The sequence below is a fragment of the Arachis hypogaea genome, chromosome 20, assembly GCF_003086295.3.
Source record: "Arachis hypogaea cultivar Tifrunner chromosome 20, arahy.Tifrunner.gnm2.J5K5, whole genome shotgun sequence".
Lineage (NCBI taxonomy): Eukaryota > Viridiplantae > Streptophyta > Magnoliopsida > Fabales > Fabaceae > Arachis > Arachis hypogaea.
This window is the reverse complement of record NC_092055.1, coordinates 144,098,855-144,112,726: the sequence shown is the minus strand read 5'-3', so window position 1 is coordinate 144,112,726 and position 13,872 is coordinate 144,098,855. Positions and strand designations below refer to the sequence as shown.

The following is a 13,872-nucleotide window of genomic DNA, read 5'->3' as shown; positions in this document are numbered from 1 at the left end:
CAATTAACCTTTGAGAACCAAGTATAAATGGCAAAAATGTTATGAGTTTGTTATAGCAAATAGATTGGAGAAATTCATACATAGATTATTTGAGAACTGGACAGGTACCAGCATCAGAAGGAATGTCAAAGTTATTCAAAAAGAGAGCAAACTATTTTACCCTCTACGAAGATGACCTATATAAGAAGGGGTTCTCCCAACCATTACTCAAGTGTCTCGAAACTGCAGAAGCAGAACTAGCAATCTCGAATGTCCACAAAGGTGTATGCAGTACGCATATAGGAGGTCGAAGTCTGGCCTCGAAGCTTTTAAGAGTAGGGTACTTCTGGCCTTCACTGAGAAAAGATTACATGGAAAAAGTCTAGCACTGTCACAGTTGCCAAAAATGCACGCCGATTATCTATAACCTAGCTGAATTGTTGCACACCTCGGAAGTCGGGTGGCCTTTCCAAAAATGGGGGCTAGATATTTTTGGACCATTCTCAGCATCAATAGGACAGGTAAAATTCTTATTGGTAACTCTAGATTACTTTACAAAGTGGATAGAAGGACAACCACTTGCCAAAATAACCTCGAATAAGGTACACTGTACTCTTTCATTTGAAAATATCTAATATGTAGATACAAATTACCTAAAGAAATCATTACCGACAATGGTAGATGGTTTACTGATAAAAAATTGCATCTTTTTTTAACAAATCTTCACATCAAACACCATTTTTCCTCTGTCAAACCCCTCACAAAGCAATGGACTCAAAGAGGCAGCTAATAAAATCATATTGCATGCTCTAAGGAAAAAGCTAGCAGAAGCCAAAGGACGCTGGGCTAAGCTAATTCGTGAGATCCTATGGAGTTACAATACCACACCACAATCCTCAACAAAAGAGACACCATTCCGACTAGTCTATGGAGCAGATTCCATGATACTAGTAGAAATCTCTCAAAGATCGATCTGAACCGACCTCTTGGACGAAGAGACTAACACACGAGCACGATTAGCCAAACTTGATACATTGGATCAGGAGCGGGACTTAGCCAGACTCAACAATAGTCTATGCAAATCACAATACAAAAAAAATATAACAAGAAGATGCGCCTAAGAATACTACAACAAGGAGATTTAGTACTCTGCAAACTTGAGGATTTCCAGAAACCACTAGGACATGGAAAACTCGCGACAACCTGGGAAAGTCCTTTCAAATTTCAAAGGTACATGGGAAATGTGCATATTCTTTACAAACATTGACAGGGACCGACCTTCCTAATACTTGGAACATATCGTCATTATGTTTATATTATAGTTAGTTTTTTGTAAAAGACAAGGTCAAAAGGTACTCTTTTTCCTAATTACGAGATTTTTTTCCGCATCGGGTTTTACTTGAAGAGGTTTTAACGAGGCCAATCACCCGAAGTCTTCTACAACGGAAGGCCTTATCAATTCAAATAAAAGGGTATACATTTTCTTCTCTATACAAACAACATACAAAAGTTGGAAGCTAGTAAAATTATCATAACTAAGCAGGATAAACATCATATCATTCAAAAGTCTAACAATTGTTCATACAAAAGACACCAATATCAAAGATCGGCAAAAATCCGACATAACATTAACAAAGTTCAACAAAAGTTTCATACTAAATTCATACAAACATATATCAATTATCTTTTTCACCAGTGGCCATGTTTTCATCCTCAGCCTCCCCAATTTCATCATCTACAAGCTTACCATTAACAACAATCTTGGTAACATCAAGATTGCCGACATAAAACTCGGGTGCAAAGGTCACCACTTGACTCACCGCCTGATCAAAACCAGCCGAGAACATTTCTAATACCTCGTTTTCCAGCTCGTGAATCCTAGAGGTCATTCTTCCTTTGTCATTATCGGACTCTTTCATTTGACTTTGTAACAGGCAAATCTGAACCTGCAACTTCCCCACTTCTTCTTCTTTGCTTTTCATTTTTATGGTCACATCTATAATAACATCATCTCTTTCTTTCAAAGATTTCTCCAATTTTAATATCCTTTCTGCTTCACCTTTTTCTTCAGCACCCAACAGCTCTGTTGTCCGACCCATACATAGTAATCTGGTACCGACCACCTACAAAGACAAACAAACATATTAAAATCAAATTCAACACAAACATACACATTCAATGCACATAACTTTATCCATACTTGCATATACTATCCAATGCCCTATTTTCCCACATCCTTCAACAGCTTGACAATGTCAAAATACTGGGCAACCTTATCAGCCAATTCCATAAGCAAAAATTGCTCGCTCCACATCGATTGAGAACTTGCTCCATTGATATAACCAAGAAGTCGCCTTTGCTTTTTAACCACATTCCCACCTCCCGGATCCATCTCCTCATCTGAGATCATTTTCAAAGACTTATCTGAATCAAACATTTTCCTCTTTGCCTTGTGATAGGACGAGCACTAAACTGAGCTACGTCAACATTGACATCTCTGTCTGCACCTATAGCATAATCATCTTTGTCACTTTTCTTTTTTTGGTTAAGGAAAAAGACTTCAGTCGAGCTGTAGTCAAGGTCAGGACCCTTCCACCTACAACACAAATAAAAGTACATGTATCAAAATAAAATTGTCATACAGAAAAGATCTCGATACCGTTCACTTACCTATATAATCTCCTAGTGCCTTCTTATTTGACTCCGCTTTAATTTTAACAATTCAGAAATTGACAACAATTTTCCTGCTGAAAAATAGTCTATCAAGAAGTCCAAAAACCAATTTTCCTCATCACTTCTCATAGTCGCATCCAATATTTGCATAGGTTTCGGACACCAATAAAGAAAAAAATTTTCACCCAATTCCCCATCTAAAAAAAATGGATACTCAGTCTCCGACGAACTGGCCTTCACAAACATTGCTTTAAAATCTTTGAAGAAAGATTTGTACAATATAAACAGAGAGCGGCCTGGGTACATGACTACTGAGATTAACCTAGAAACCTTTTCACATGCCCTTAGGTTGAAACAAAGAAAAAAAGACGTTTAAAGAATGGAAAATTCGAGAAAATCCATCAAACATTCATAGGCTTGTAGAAAAGCCCATGAATTTGAATGTAGTTGCGAAGGGGCACAATTTAGTTGCACCGGTACGGTGCATTCGAAATCTGAGAATGGAAACCTAAGGTTCAACTCTATTAACAAACAAGTATACAAATAGAAATAGGTCCAATCACCCATTTTTTTTCACAAACCCTCCCTTCATCATTATAGGGAAGGAACTCCACACTAATCGCTACACCATTCCTTACCCAGTTAACAACACCGAGTTCGGACAAGAACTCTGTATTTTCAAAAATGGACACACGACACTTCACATTAACATGAACCTGCTTATATATATATATATATATATATATATATATATATATTTTACCTCTACCACCTTTTCTCTAGCCACCAGTAGAAAGCAACAAGAAAAAGTAATGAAACGACTAACCTTGTGAACTCATTTCTTTTCCTGCTTGACTAGATGGAGTAGATAACTAGTATCCTTTTTCAAAGTGCAAATAAAGCAAGTAAAAAAGAAACCAAACTAATATTTCCACACATTTCCCCTACTATTTGATAATAACTGTTTGATTAAAAACTGTTCACTTGCCACTAAAATGTGTGGTAATGATTCCCTTGAAATAACTGCACAACAACATTTATTATAGTATCACACTTCAAAGTCACTTTTCGCATTTTGAGAGTGAAAATTCAAGCTTGCTCCTGCCAACTAAAAGGCCACGCGTTGAGCTTGGGGGCTCACCAGGCAGCATCGTTCCGAGGTACAACACCATAATTTTTATGAAAGCTCAAGTTGCTAAAAAAACAATACAAGAAAGCAGGTTAAGTTTAAGGGCTGTGATTTTTACCCCTCATACTCCGGTAGAAAATGGTTATGCCTCAAAATCTTATTCAAAAACACATTTTAAATCGGATTTAACCAAATAACTGCCTCCACCTCTTTAGAACTCATACTAAATCTCGGAGAAGATGCAAAAAGTTGGTTAGGCTAAACGAGAATAAATACGAATACAAACAAGGTGGGTGGGGAGAATAAAAAAGAGACTATTATCCTAATACTCTTAGTTCTTTATCTTGAAAGATAGTTATTGATTTAAGTGTCGAAGTCTTTTTTACAAATTCTGAGCCAATGCCAAAGTTTCGAGGAGTTCACAACGCAGCCATTTAGAAAAAGAAAAAGTAATTATTGTTTAATAACAACAAGCTATACCTCAGAGTGTACATTCTCAACGAAACACATACTATTCTGCTAATTATTTTGATCATTATTATAGGTACAATACAAAATTTGTACTTTAAACATTTATTTAAATGGATTACGAGTCATATGATTACACCAAAAAAAAAAAAAAAAACTATATTTAATAGTGTTCAAATTATATTATCAAAAATTCAATGAAGGCCAAAAATCTCTAACACGGTGTCCGAATTCAGCCTGTTATCAAGTTCAAATCTTTCAAGAGATATAACCTTTTAATTTTCACATTTGGTTTTTAGAATAGAATAAGATAAAATACTAAAAATAAGACACAAAAGATAAAAATACAAAAGTTAATATTTTTGTATTTTATTTGGTGATAAACTAGAACAAATTATAAAAATCTAATTAAATTTTTTATTCAAAAACTTGAAAGAAAATATAATAATAAAAAATATAATTATAAAAAATTAACACGAATAATAAAAAAAGTTATATCTTTTATTAGTGTTTTTATGTCATTTTTACTAATTTAGTATCTTTAAACATAATATTTTTATAGGTTTGTTTGGGTGAGCTTCTAAGAAAAAAAATTTTTTCGAGTTATTTTTTTAAAAGTTCTTATAGAAAAGTAAAAGTAATTTTATGTTTGGATATCTCATACAAAAAGATCTTTCTATCTATCAATTATGTTTGGGTATAATGATATAAAAGTACTTATTTATTTATTTATTACATGAAAAATATTTTTTTAAAGAAAAAATATCTTTTAAAAAAAGATGTAAATTACAGTTTCTCAAAAAAAGACATTTTTTTTTATTTTTCTAGTACTTTTACTTTTGCTACTAAAAATTTACCAAATACGATAAAGAAAAAAAAAGATTTTTTATTAAAAAAAGATATTTTTTTATCAAAATAATAGCTTTCAAATAAGTACTATATCAAACATAACTTTTATATTTTTATCTTAGTGTCACGTACCTATAAACAAACACAATCAAAAAATCGTCAAGCTTTGCTTTTAGATTGAATTTAATGTATTTTGAATCTAAACTTGCTTGCTAGTAACGCTGAGCAAATTAAGTCACACATGCATCGTGGAGGTAGAAATAAATAAATAATTGATGCGATCACTACTTTGACCTTATCGAATTAGTATTTCTCTTAAAAAAGCAAATAAGTAATAACACAGAAAATAAGTCAATGACTATTAGCGTCAGGTTACAATTACGGACAAAAACTATAAAAAGAAAATAAGGAGAAACGAACAATTATTTAGTAGCAATTATAAAATATTGGGAAATAATGAGAAGGATAATAGATATTATGACAATAAAATTAAAGTGATTTTTAGTTACAAAATATGAAAAAGAAAAAGAAGGGACAAGAGGAAGGGGGTGAATCGATTTCAACATATGCATATAAGATGTGTGGTTCTCTCAATATAGACGTAACAAACACATAAATTAAAGTAAAGCAATGAAAATGTGGCCTCTCATAAAAACTCAAGTAGAGTCATGGGTGGTTGCATTTCTTTCTTGGAAGAAATGAGCATTATTATCCAAGTAAAGTGTCAAAGTGTGCACGTAACTCAACAAATAGCAGTTTCAAAAGTAATAAGCAAGTTCAGGTCAATTTCAGCACATGACAAAAGCGAAACTAGATAAAATATTAGAAAGAATAAAAAATATTTATACAATAAAATAGCTTAAAATAAAATTAAAAAAAATAAACTAAAATTTACATATAATTTACATGTAAAAAATTAAAATTAGGGAGGATCACTTCCCCCTTCCTACCATCTGGCTATGCCTTGATGATGATTCATCATGGAGCATGGTCCATCCTTTCATACGCATGCTTCTGTAAAATACGAATTCCTTCTTATTATGTTATCTTTTTGTATTGCAAAGTGCAAGTGGCTAGCAATCAGAGACAATCAACAATCCCATTGTATTTTTTACTTAATAATTTAATTTTTTTAATTGAAGGGTTTTAAGATATCAATTCCTGGCCTATTTTCAATTTTTAAAATAAAAAAGATAAAAATGACTTTACTACAAGATTAGATATGAATTTGCGTATTATCTATCCCATAGTTATCAGATAATTCTTTCACAAAAGGTACATATCGGATATAAAATACTTAAACAAGATAACTCCCAATTTATATACACCCATATCATAATACAATTAAATTAGGAATAAGATTGTTTATAGATCAGATCATATTTATAAATGTGCAGTACGATTTATAAATATTATATCGATATTTGCAAATTTGATCTGTATATTTGTGGATCTACTATATCAAATAATAAATACATCAATAATATATATTGTATTGATATTATTCATATATGTTATATTTTTTATTTTTATTATTTAAAAGGATTAATTTAATAATATTTTAAAGATAAATAGTGTTTAAAACAATGAAAAAAGATTTTATTAGAGTGAAAAAGAGTTTTGTTGACTTTTTCTTTATAGAAATAAATTTTTTTAATATATTTTTATTTTTACAGAATCTAATCTGATTTGTATATATTTGGACCAGATTATAATATAAAAAGTATAAATATTATATCTAATCAAATGAATTTAGTGAGGATCGATGATCATATTCAACCTAATTCGATTTGCGAACACCCCTAATTAAAAAGCAAACAATCACCAAATAAATAGTAAATAAGAAATTAAAGATTGACAAGGATAGTACGTGCATGGGTCTTGCGTTGTTGTATGTTAAATTACCAAATAAGGTCGCTAAATTCTCCTTATTTTTTATTAAGACAAAATTATATTAAAAAAAGTGTGTCAAACAAATATAATATCAAAAGAAAAAAATAAGAAACCAATGGAATATTTGTTCAATGTGTATAATAGAGGTTTAGAGATGTTCGATTCAGTATTAGAGATATAACTATTAGTGTTATCTTTTCCTATCAGTTGAAGCTTTTGGGATGAGTTGTATCAGTTCGATTCTTGGTGAATCCCAAAATCAGTTTAAGCTTTTGGGATGAGATATTTATTATCCCTAGTATCTGGATGGTTATTCTGAATAGTATGGGAGCCAATGAAATATTTGTACAATGTATACAATGGAGATTTATCAAAAAAATCTACTAGTACCATAAGATTTTTTTATCCGCCACTAATTACCGGCGGATTTAATGGCCAATATAAACTTTTAATTGCGAAATTATGGAGTTTGTTACCGTCGGATTTTTCTCCTAGTAAATCCGATGGTAATATATTATTTATTATTAATAATTAAATTAATAAATCCGCCGATAAATTCAATAGTAAATTTTAATTTTTTAAAAAAATTTAATATGTAATTTTAAATATTTAAATCTAATAATTTTTAAATTAACAGTTTAATAATTTTTAGTTAAAAGTTCACAAACAAATTTAAATATCAAAGTTTATCATTAAAAAAAAAAGAGAATTCAATTAAAAAGGAAATCAAATTTAAAATAGATCAAACCCTCAATTACAAAAATTGAACAAAATTAAATTAGAAATCGAAAGAGTAATACTGATGAGCATTAGAGATTAGGCTATACCGCTATACTAATACTACTACGTTACATAAAGAATCAACCATACCAAACTATTTATGATATTAACAATTAAATAATTTATCGTCCACAACATTAACCATATATTATCGTAAATTAAGCCACAATAGCCAAATCAAACATAAATTCATAACCAATAAAAATTTCATTATCAACTATTATTAATATTAATCATATGAGAGAATTTTAAAAGTTGAAAAGTAAATAAGTTTTCTTAGTTATCCAATCCGGATTTCAATTAAGTTTCATAGAACTTGATCTGTTAAGTTGTTATTTTGTAAAAATCTACAACAGCCAAAAAGAATCCAATAAAAAACTTAAAATAAAAAATCTGCATAGTCACCATTAACATTCAATCATGAGTTCACAAACCATATATAAACGAAAACCAAGCAAACACCAAAAGCACCCAAATCATAAAAACTTTGCAGATTTATTCACCAAATCTAAAATTCACAACATCAGCCAAATACAATCACATACAAAATCAATCAACTAGCCATATCAAACACTAATTGACATTCAGCCATCATTAGTCCAAAAATATAATTTAAACCAAACTTAAAAATGTTTACCACTGCCTTATACTAATCAACCTTCAAATACCAACACATCTTTTGTAGACCTACCTTAACATTCATCAAAAACAAAAGCAAATTTAGGAAAAAAAATTAGAATAGTATTTTTTTAGTAGTAAATAAATAACTTTTTGACAAATAAAAAATAAAAAAAATTATTTTGAATAAAATAAAATACTATTTTCCTTTTCGGTAGTAACATCGTCGACAGCAGAACTTTCATCATGGTCGTTGTAGGCTATTTTTCGTTACATGCACATCTAACATTAATTTTGTTTTCTTGTTCTTCATCTCTAATTCGTCGCGAACAGAGGAACCAGAGACAGAGGTGGACTTGAATGATGGTTCAAAAAAGGGGTTAGGGCAAAAAAGGTTTGGATTTTTTTATTAAACAAAAATGAAAATAGGATGGAATAGGGAGAGAAATGAGGCCAACCTACCTGGACGACGGAGGAGAGACATAGCTCTGGCGACAGAGGGAGTGGCAGCGACAACTCTTCTAACAGTGGCGGAGATAGATGGAGCAACTCCATTTGAGGTAACGAAACATGATCCAGACAACTTGGCACATACTTTAGAAGAGAATGGAGGTGAGCAGCAGTGGCGGAGGATGGCCAGAGGGGCTGCCAGAGGATGTTGTAGGGGAGAGAGAAGAGAGAGCTGAATGGGGGAGAGAGAAGGCTGTTCTCAAAAGTGAGGGGAGTGGACCGCGCATTTTGAATTTATATTAGGTTTATCGGCAGATAAATCCGATGATAATGCATTGCATATGACCAAAACGCCACGTTTCATTAATTGAGATTTACCTGTGGATAAATCCAACGGTAAATCCCACAGTAATCCCGGTGTCAATTTTTCTTGATTTCTCTCCAATTATTATCGGCGACTTTACTGTCAGAATATCAAATCCGACGACAACTTTTTTATCCGACGATTTTATTGTCAAATCCACCGGTAAATCCGCCACTAACATCTGATACTAAATTCAACAATAAATCCAATAGTATTCAGCATTTTTTTTGTAGTGTGTGTCCAATCATAAAACCTCAACTAAACATCTATACTTCATAAGTGTAAAAGCATGAAGGGTAATTTAGAGTTTCACAAAATTAGGTTAGGTGAATTGAATTCCATGTTGGTGCTCCACACGAGGATCTGTGGCTATGAATCCATGTGAGATGCATGCAACTTGTAGAAGTAGTTGCCCTCGTGCATGCTGTGAATGTTATATGACCTACCGAAGCAAAACACTGTCCCCATATAATAAAGAAATAATAATATTTAAATTACCAAACTCTCCATTTTTATTCGTCGCTCTTAAGGTGATTATTACATCAAAAATGTCTCTTTCATGCCTCCGTTATTTTGCAAAATTTCGGTGGTTGATAAAAACAAGACAGCAGTAGCTATATGGCAGAAGATACGTCATTTGTAACCATATTTTGTAGAAAATACTATCATAATATAAAGCATGCTTTTAAATATTATCATGCATTTACGAAGACAACAGAAAGCTATCGCTTTCGAAAGCTGTTTATATCAAGGAAATTGTTTCATAATTCATATTCAGTTATTCAGAGACAGCAGCACCAAATATGGATCTAGATAGGTGTTACAACTTGCAAAGCACTGCAACACCAATGATCTAGATCTAATGAATAACAATCATAATGTCCTTTTTCATTTAATTGTTGAAGACAAAATATCAAATATTAAGATATTCAATACTTTCTTTTACTTTGTTATCTAAATCTATATAAATAATGAATGGTGAGAAAAAGGTTATTAAAAAGTATATGGTGTTGCTCTCTAAATTAGCGTATAAGGAAAATAATATTTGCTTCCTGCAAAGGAGAGCGCTATATATGGAATATAAATGATAATGACTATGGCTAATAAATAAGACCACAGAATATTCTGTGACCAATGGGGTATTTTATTCTTTGAAAAAGAAATCTTTTTATTCAGAAAATAAGAGGCAATTTTCTTCTGACTTTTTTTGAGAAAAAGAACCATTCTTAGAAATTAGATATTTCATATAATTTCCCAATTTATGCATATGATTATGACATGAAAAAAGGGGTACTAGCGTATTATGGGAGTAACAGTAAACCCTATAAAAAAAGAAAACGATGTAGTGAGAAACTCCTTTTTTTAGAAAGTGAAATGGTCAATGCAAACTAGTGTGTTCAATATTTTGAAAACATCTACTATATATAACACAATGCAAATTTGACTACACAAAATTGTTATGGAAAAAGAGTTCTAATTTTGATCGGTTGGAAAATATATACACAAACTCACCTTAGTTATTTACTTTTCCTTAATACAAGATCACAGTGAAACAAATGTTGCGGCATATTTGGTTGTACGCATCACAACAAAGACAATATTCTAGTTGATAAGGGCTACATGACATTTCTGAAATTTCATTAAAAACGAAAACGTGGCAAAGCCTTGTTGTCAATCCAGGCAGGCTTTCTTTGCATTGTAATAGAAAAATGGCATCATCTGAACTAGCTCATCGGCACTTCTCACTTCTGCAATGGCATCAGAAGCAGTGTTTCATTGTGAAAAAGAAAAACTAAAACAACGAGAATGCTGTCTTGGAACGAAGCTAACCAAACAAATACTATGTGAGTATGTGGCCTAGTATATTCAGAGAGATATGTTATTTGTATCTCTTCATGCATCATACATGAAATGAGGTATATATCTGCTCAATGTACTAGGTAAAATGAATGTACAATACTTCTCTGTTTAAAATGCGACTAGAAAGAGCAGCAATCTCACCTTTCTTCCTGTACACTACTCCGTGTCCCCGCAAAAACAAAATTTGAGGACATCCTTTAAATTTCAGGGCATATGCCAAGTCTCTCTTGATGTTAATGTCAATCTTAACAGCCTATAAACAGAAAATTCAAGGCATTATATGAATTGCAGTTTAAGGCTTCTAGCAAGTTTGAGGCTTAGCTATAAGAAAAAAGATTTATACCCGAGGAGGTAACCGATCTTTGGCGTTCCAATATACTTTGATTGCTTCCTCCAGCTCTTTCAAAAGTTTCCAGTTATCACTTGCTATGTGGAATAACAATTTCAAACACCAAAGGCTGGTTTTTATGCCTTTTTTATTATTATTAGTGAATGAAAACATACTATATTATTTAGAATAGGGGAGTTTACCTGTTATAACCTTTAAATACAAGGATAATTAATGGGCTGGAATGGAAAGCAAAATTCTCCCACTCCAAACAGTTGATCTCCTGCACCCAGTAATCATCAGTTTTCACTTTCTTCCTCAATCACCATATTCTTTACCCTGTCATTGTCATCTTCATCATCTTTCTCTTCTTCATTGTCCTGCTTCAACTCCTCTTCACCATCATCATCATCATCATCATTATCATCATCATCATCATCATCATCATCATCACTGCTTCCAGATTCATAATTGCCATGGACGCTATCCTTCATTATGTTTTCCTGATCCTCCAAAACATCTTATTTTTGCTGCCGAATTATTTCAAATGTGCGTTCAAACGAACCATGTATGTAATCTTCCACTGCCATCGCTTCGCTTCTACGACCATGCCTTCAGTGGCGGAGCCACGTTTGTGGGAAGGGGGGCAATGGCCCCTCCCAAACCTTTAATTTTTTAGTTTAGTTTCCTTTTAATTTTCATTTTTTCACTCTTCTTAATTTATAGTTTTCATGTTCGCCCCTCCCAAAAAAATTTCTAGCTCCGCCCCTGCATGCCTTGGCTTCCTTGGAATTGTTGTAGGGAAGGCATCAGCAGAACCTATTTCACCATTGCCAGATGCCACATCTTTTGAAGACTGCGTTCTTGCCTTAGGCCTAACTCTTTTGTTAGAGCCAGGTTTAGGTTCAGAATCATATTCAGTATTTGAAGGAGATTCTCCTGAAGCATAGCAAGAAAACTACTTCAGAGTGCAATGGGTAGATACAGGGGAATGAAACAAGAATCCCAAATGAATAATGGCATGAGTAGATTCTAAACTAGAATTCTGAACATTAACTGATGAGAATGAACGCAAACAATCATCCATTTTTGTGCTACAAAAAGGAGAAGGGCATCTGGGATTTACTGGGAAGGACAGTAGTTTGGAGATATAGCATTTTGATTACTTCGTTGTGAAGCAACCAATCAAACAGGACACAAGGTTGTCAATAATAACACATATTTTAAGCTTCTGTCTGCCTGCTTCTGCTTAGCCTGGACCTGGTGTCAAAGAAGAAAAGGAGAAGGGTATCACTATTATAGTTCATAAAACAAAGGCTTTAGCTGCGTTTAATGCATGACCACACAGAGAAAATAACTTATTAACATCACAAAATTCCAAGAACTTTTCACCAAGTAAAACAGAATTAAACAAACATCAGTACCAAACAGAAGAACTCATCCCGGACCGGCGGGCAGTGCATGCAAGAGAACATGTAGTTTAAAAGATGTAATGATTAATTGAAATTTTGAAAAGACAGTGTGGGAATCTTCTATAAAGCATTTCATCAAACACCTAGTGTGCTCTAATCGATTAGCAGAAAATCATGCATACCAAAACTTAGTAATGCATGGTTTTTTCTTCACTGTTTCTGAATCTTGTAGGAATGAAATTTATTCAAATGAAGGTGCTAAGTATTAGAGTAGATGGATCACCAAATGATACTCACGCTTTTCCTCGTTTTTTTTGTATCCATTTTGAAGATAAAGTTTTATTTCTGTTTAATTAACTTGATGAAAGCTGAATTGAGGGTAAAGTCGTTAACAAATAAAACCGAACTCATTTTTTAAAATATTTTCACTTATATTTACGATCAAAATATTATAAAATATCTAATATATTTTCAATAAATATTTTAAAAATTAAATTTTAATATAACTTTTTGCAACTATAATTAGAATAATGATTTTATCCTTAAAATATGATGATTTTACGCTTATTAAATTGTTTTGTGATTTTTTTTAATTAATGAACAAGAATAATTTTAAAAAGTAAAGAAAAAATTTAGAAATTGAATTTTGTTGTATTTTTTATATTTTTTAAATAATTATTTAAATATTCATACAAAATTTTGAATCGAATGCATACACCATTTAACAAATATAAAAATTGTTTGTTACCTATAAAAAAATATTTTTATGTTATTTTTATAACATTTTAAAATATTTTAAGATTATTTTTATCGTTTATAATGTTTTAAGGATATTTTTGTTATTATCAAAAGGGAAGTTTAACATTTTCAAATATTAGAGGCGGTTTAGAACTTGTTTAGATGTCATTAAGTTATTAGAAAAATATTTTTTTATTTATTTATTAGTGTGTTTGGCAAAATTTTAGTAGTAAAAGTAAAAATATTAAAGAAAAAAAAATCTTTTTCTAGAAGCTACAATTTATATTTTTTTAACGAGGAGTGCTAGGCCAGCAACTTTTGGTATTTGTAG

At 31.7% G+C, this 13,872-nt stretch overlaps 1 protein-coding gene and 1 long non-coding RNA gene across 3 annotated transcripts; both read right to left on the bottom strand.

Moving 5' to 3' along the window:
• Positions 1–1,505: 1,505 nt before the first annotated feature.
• LOC112734944 (uncharacterized) lies at positions 1,506–3,667 on the bottom strand. 2 transcript variants are annotated; one of them, XM_072230100.1, is made up of 3 exons: positions 3,479–3,667; positions 2,180–2,575; positions 1,506–2,102 (listed from the first exon to the last, which is right to left on the bottom strand). In XM_072230100.1, the coding sequence occupies exons 2-3, from the start codon at positions 2,183–2,185 to the stop codon at positions 1,656–1,658; spliced, it is 453 nt and encodes a 150-aa protein (XP_072086201.1). In that variant the 5' UTR covers positions 2,186–2,575; positions 3,479–3,667; the 3' UTR covers positions 1,506–1,655. The 2 variants fall into 2 exon arrangements, with proteins under 2 accessions (XP_072086201.1, XP_025640268.1); XM_025784483.3 differs by lacking the exon at positions 3,479–3,667 and adding an exon at positions 2,650–3,410.
• A 6,990-nt stretch (positions 3,668–10,657) lies between these two features.
• Positions 10,658–13,206, bottom strand: LOC112735666 (uncharacterized). Its single transcript, XR_011879332.1, has 6 exons — positions 13,101–13,206; positions 12,518–12,651; positions 11,595–12,330; positions 11,407–11,489; positions 11,205–11,316; positions 10,658–10,951 (listed from the first exon to the last, which is right to left on the bottom strand). It is a non-coding gene; the product is annotated as an uncharacterized lncRNA (long non-coding RNA).
• Between the last annotated feature and the right edge of the window lie 666 nt (positions 13,207–13,872).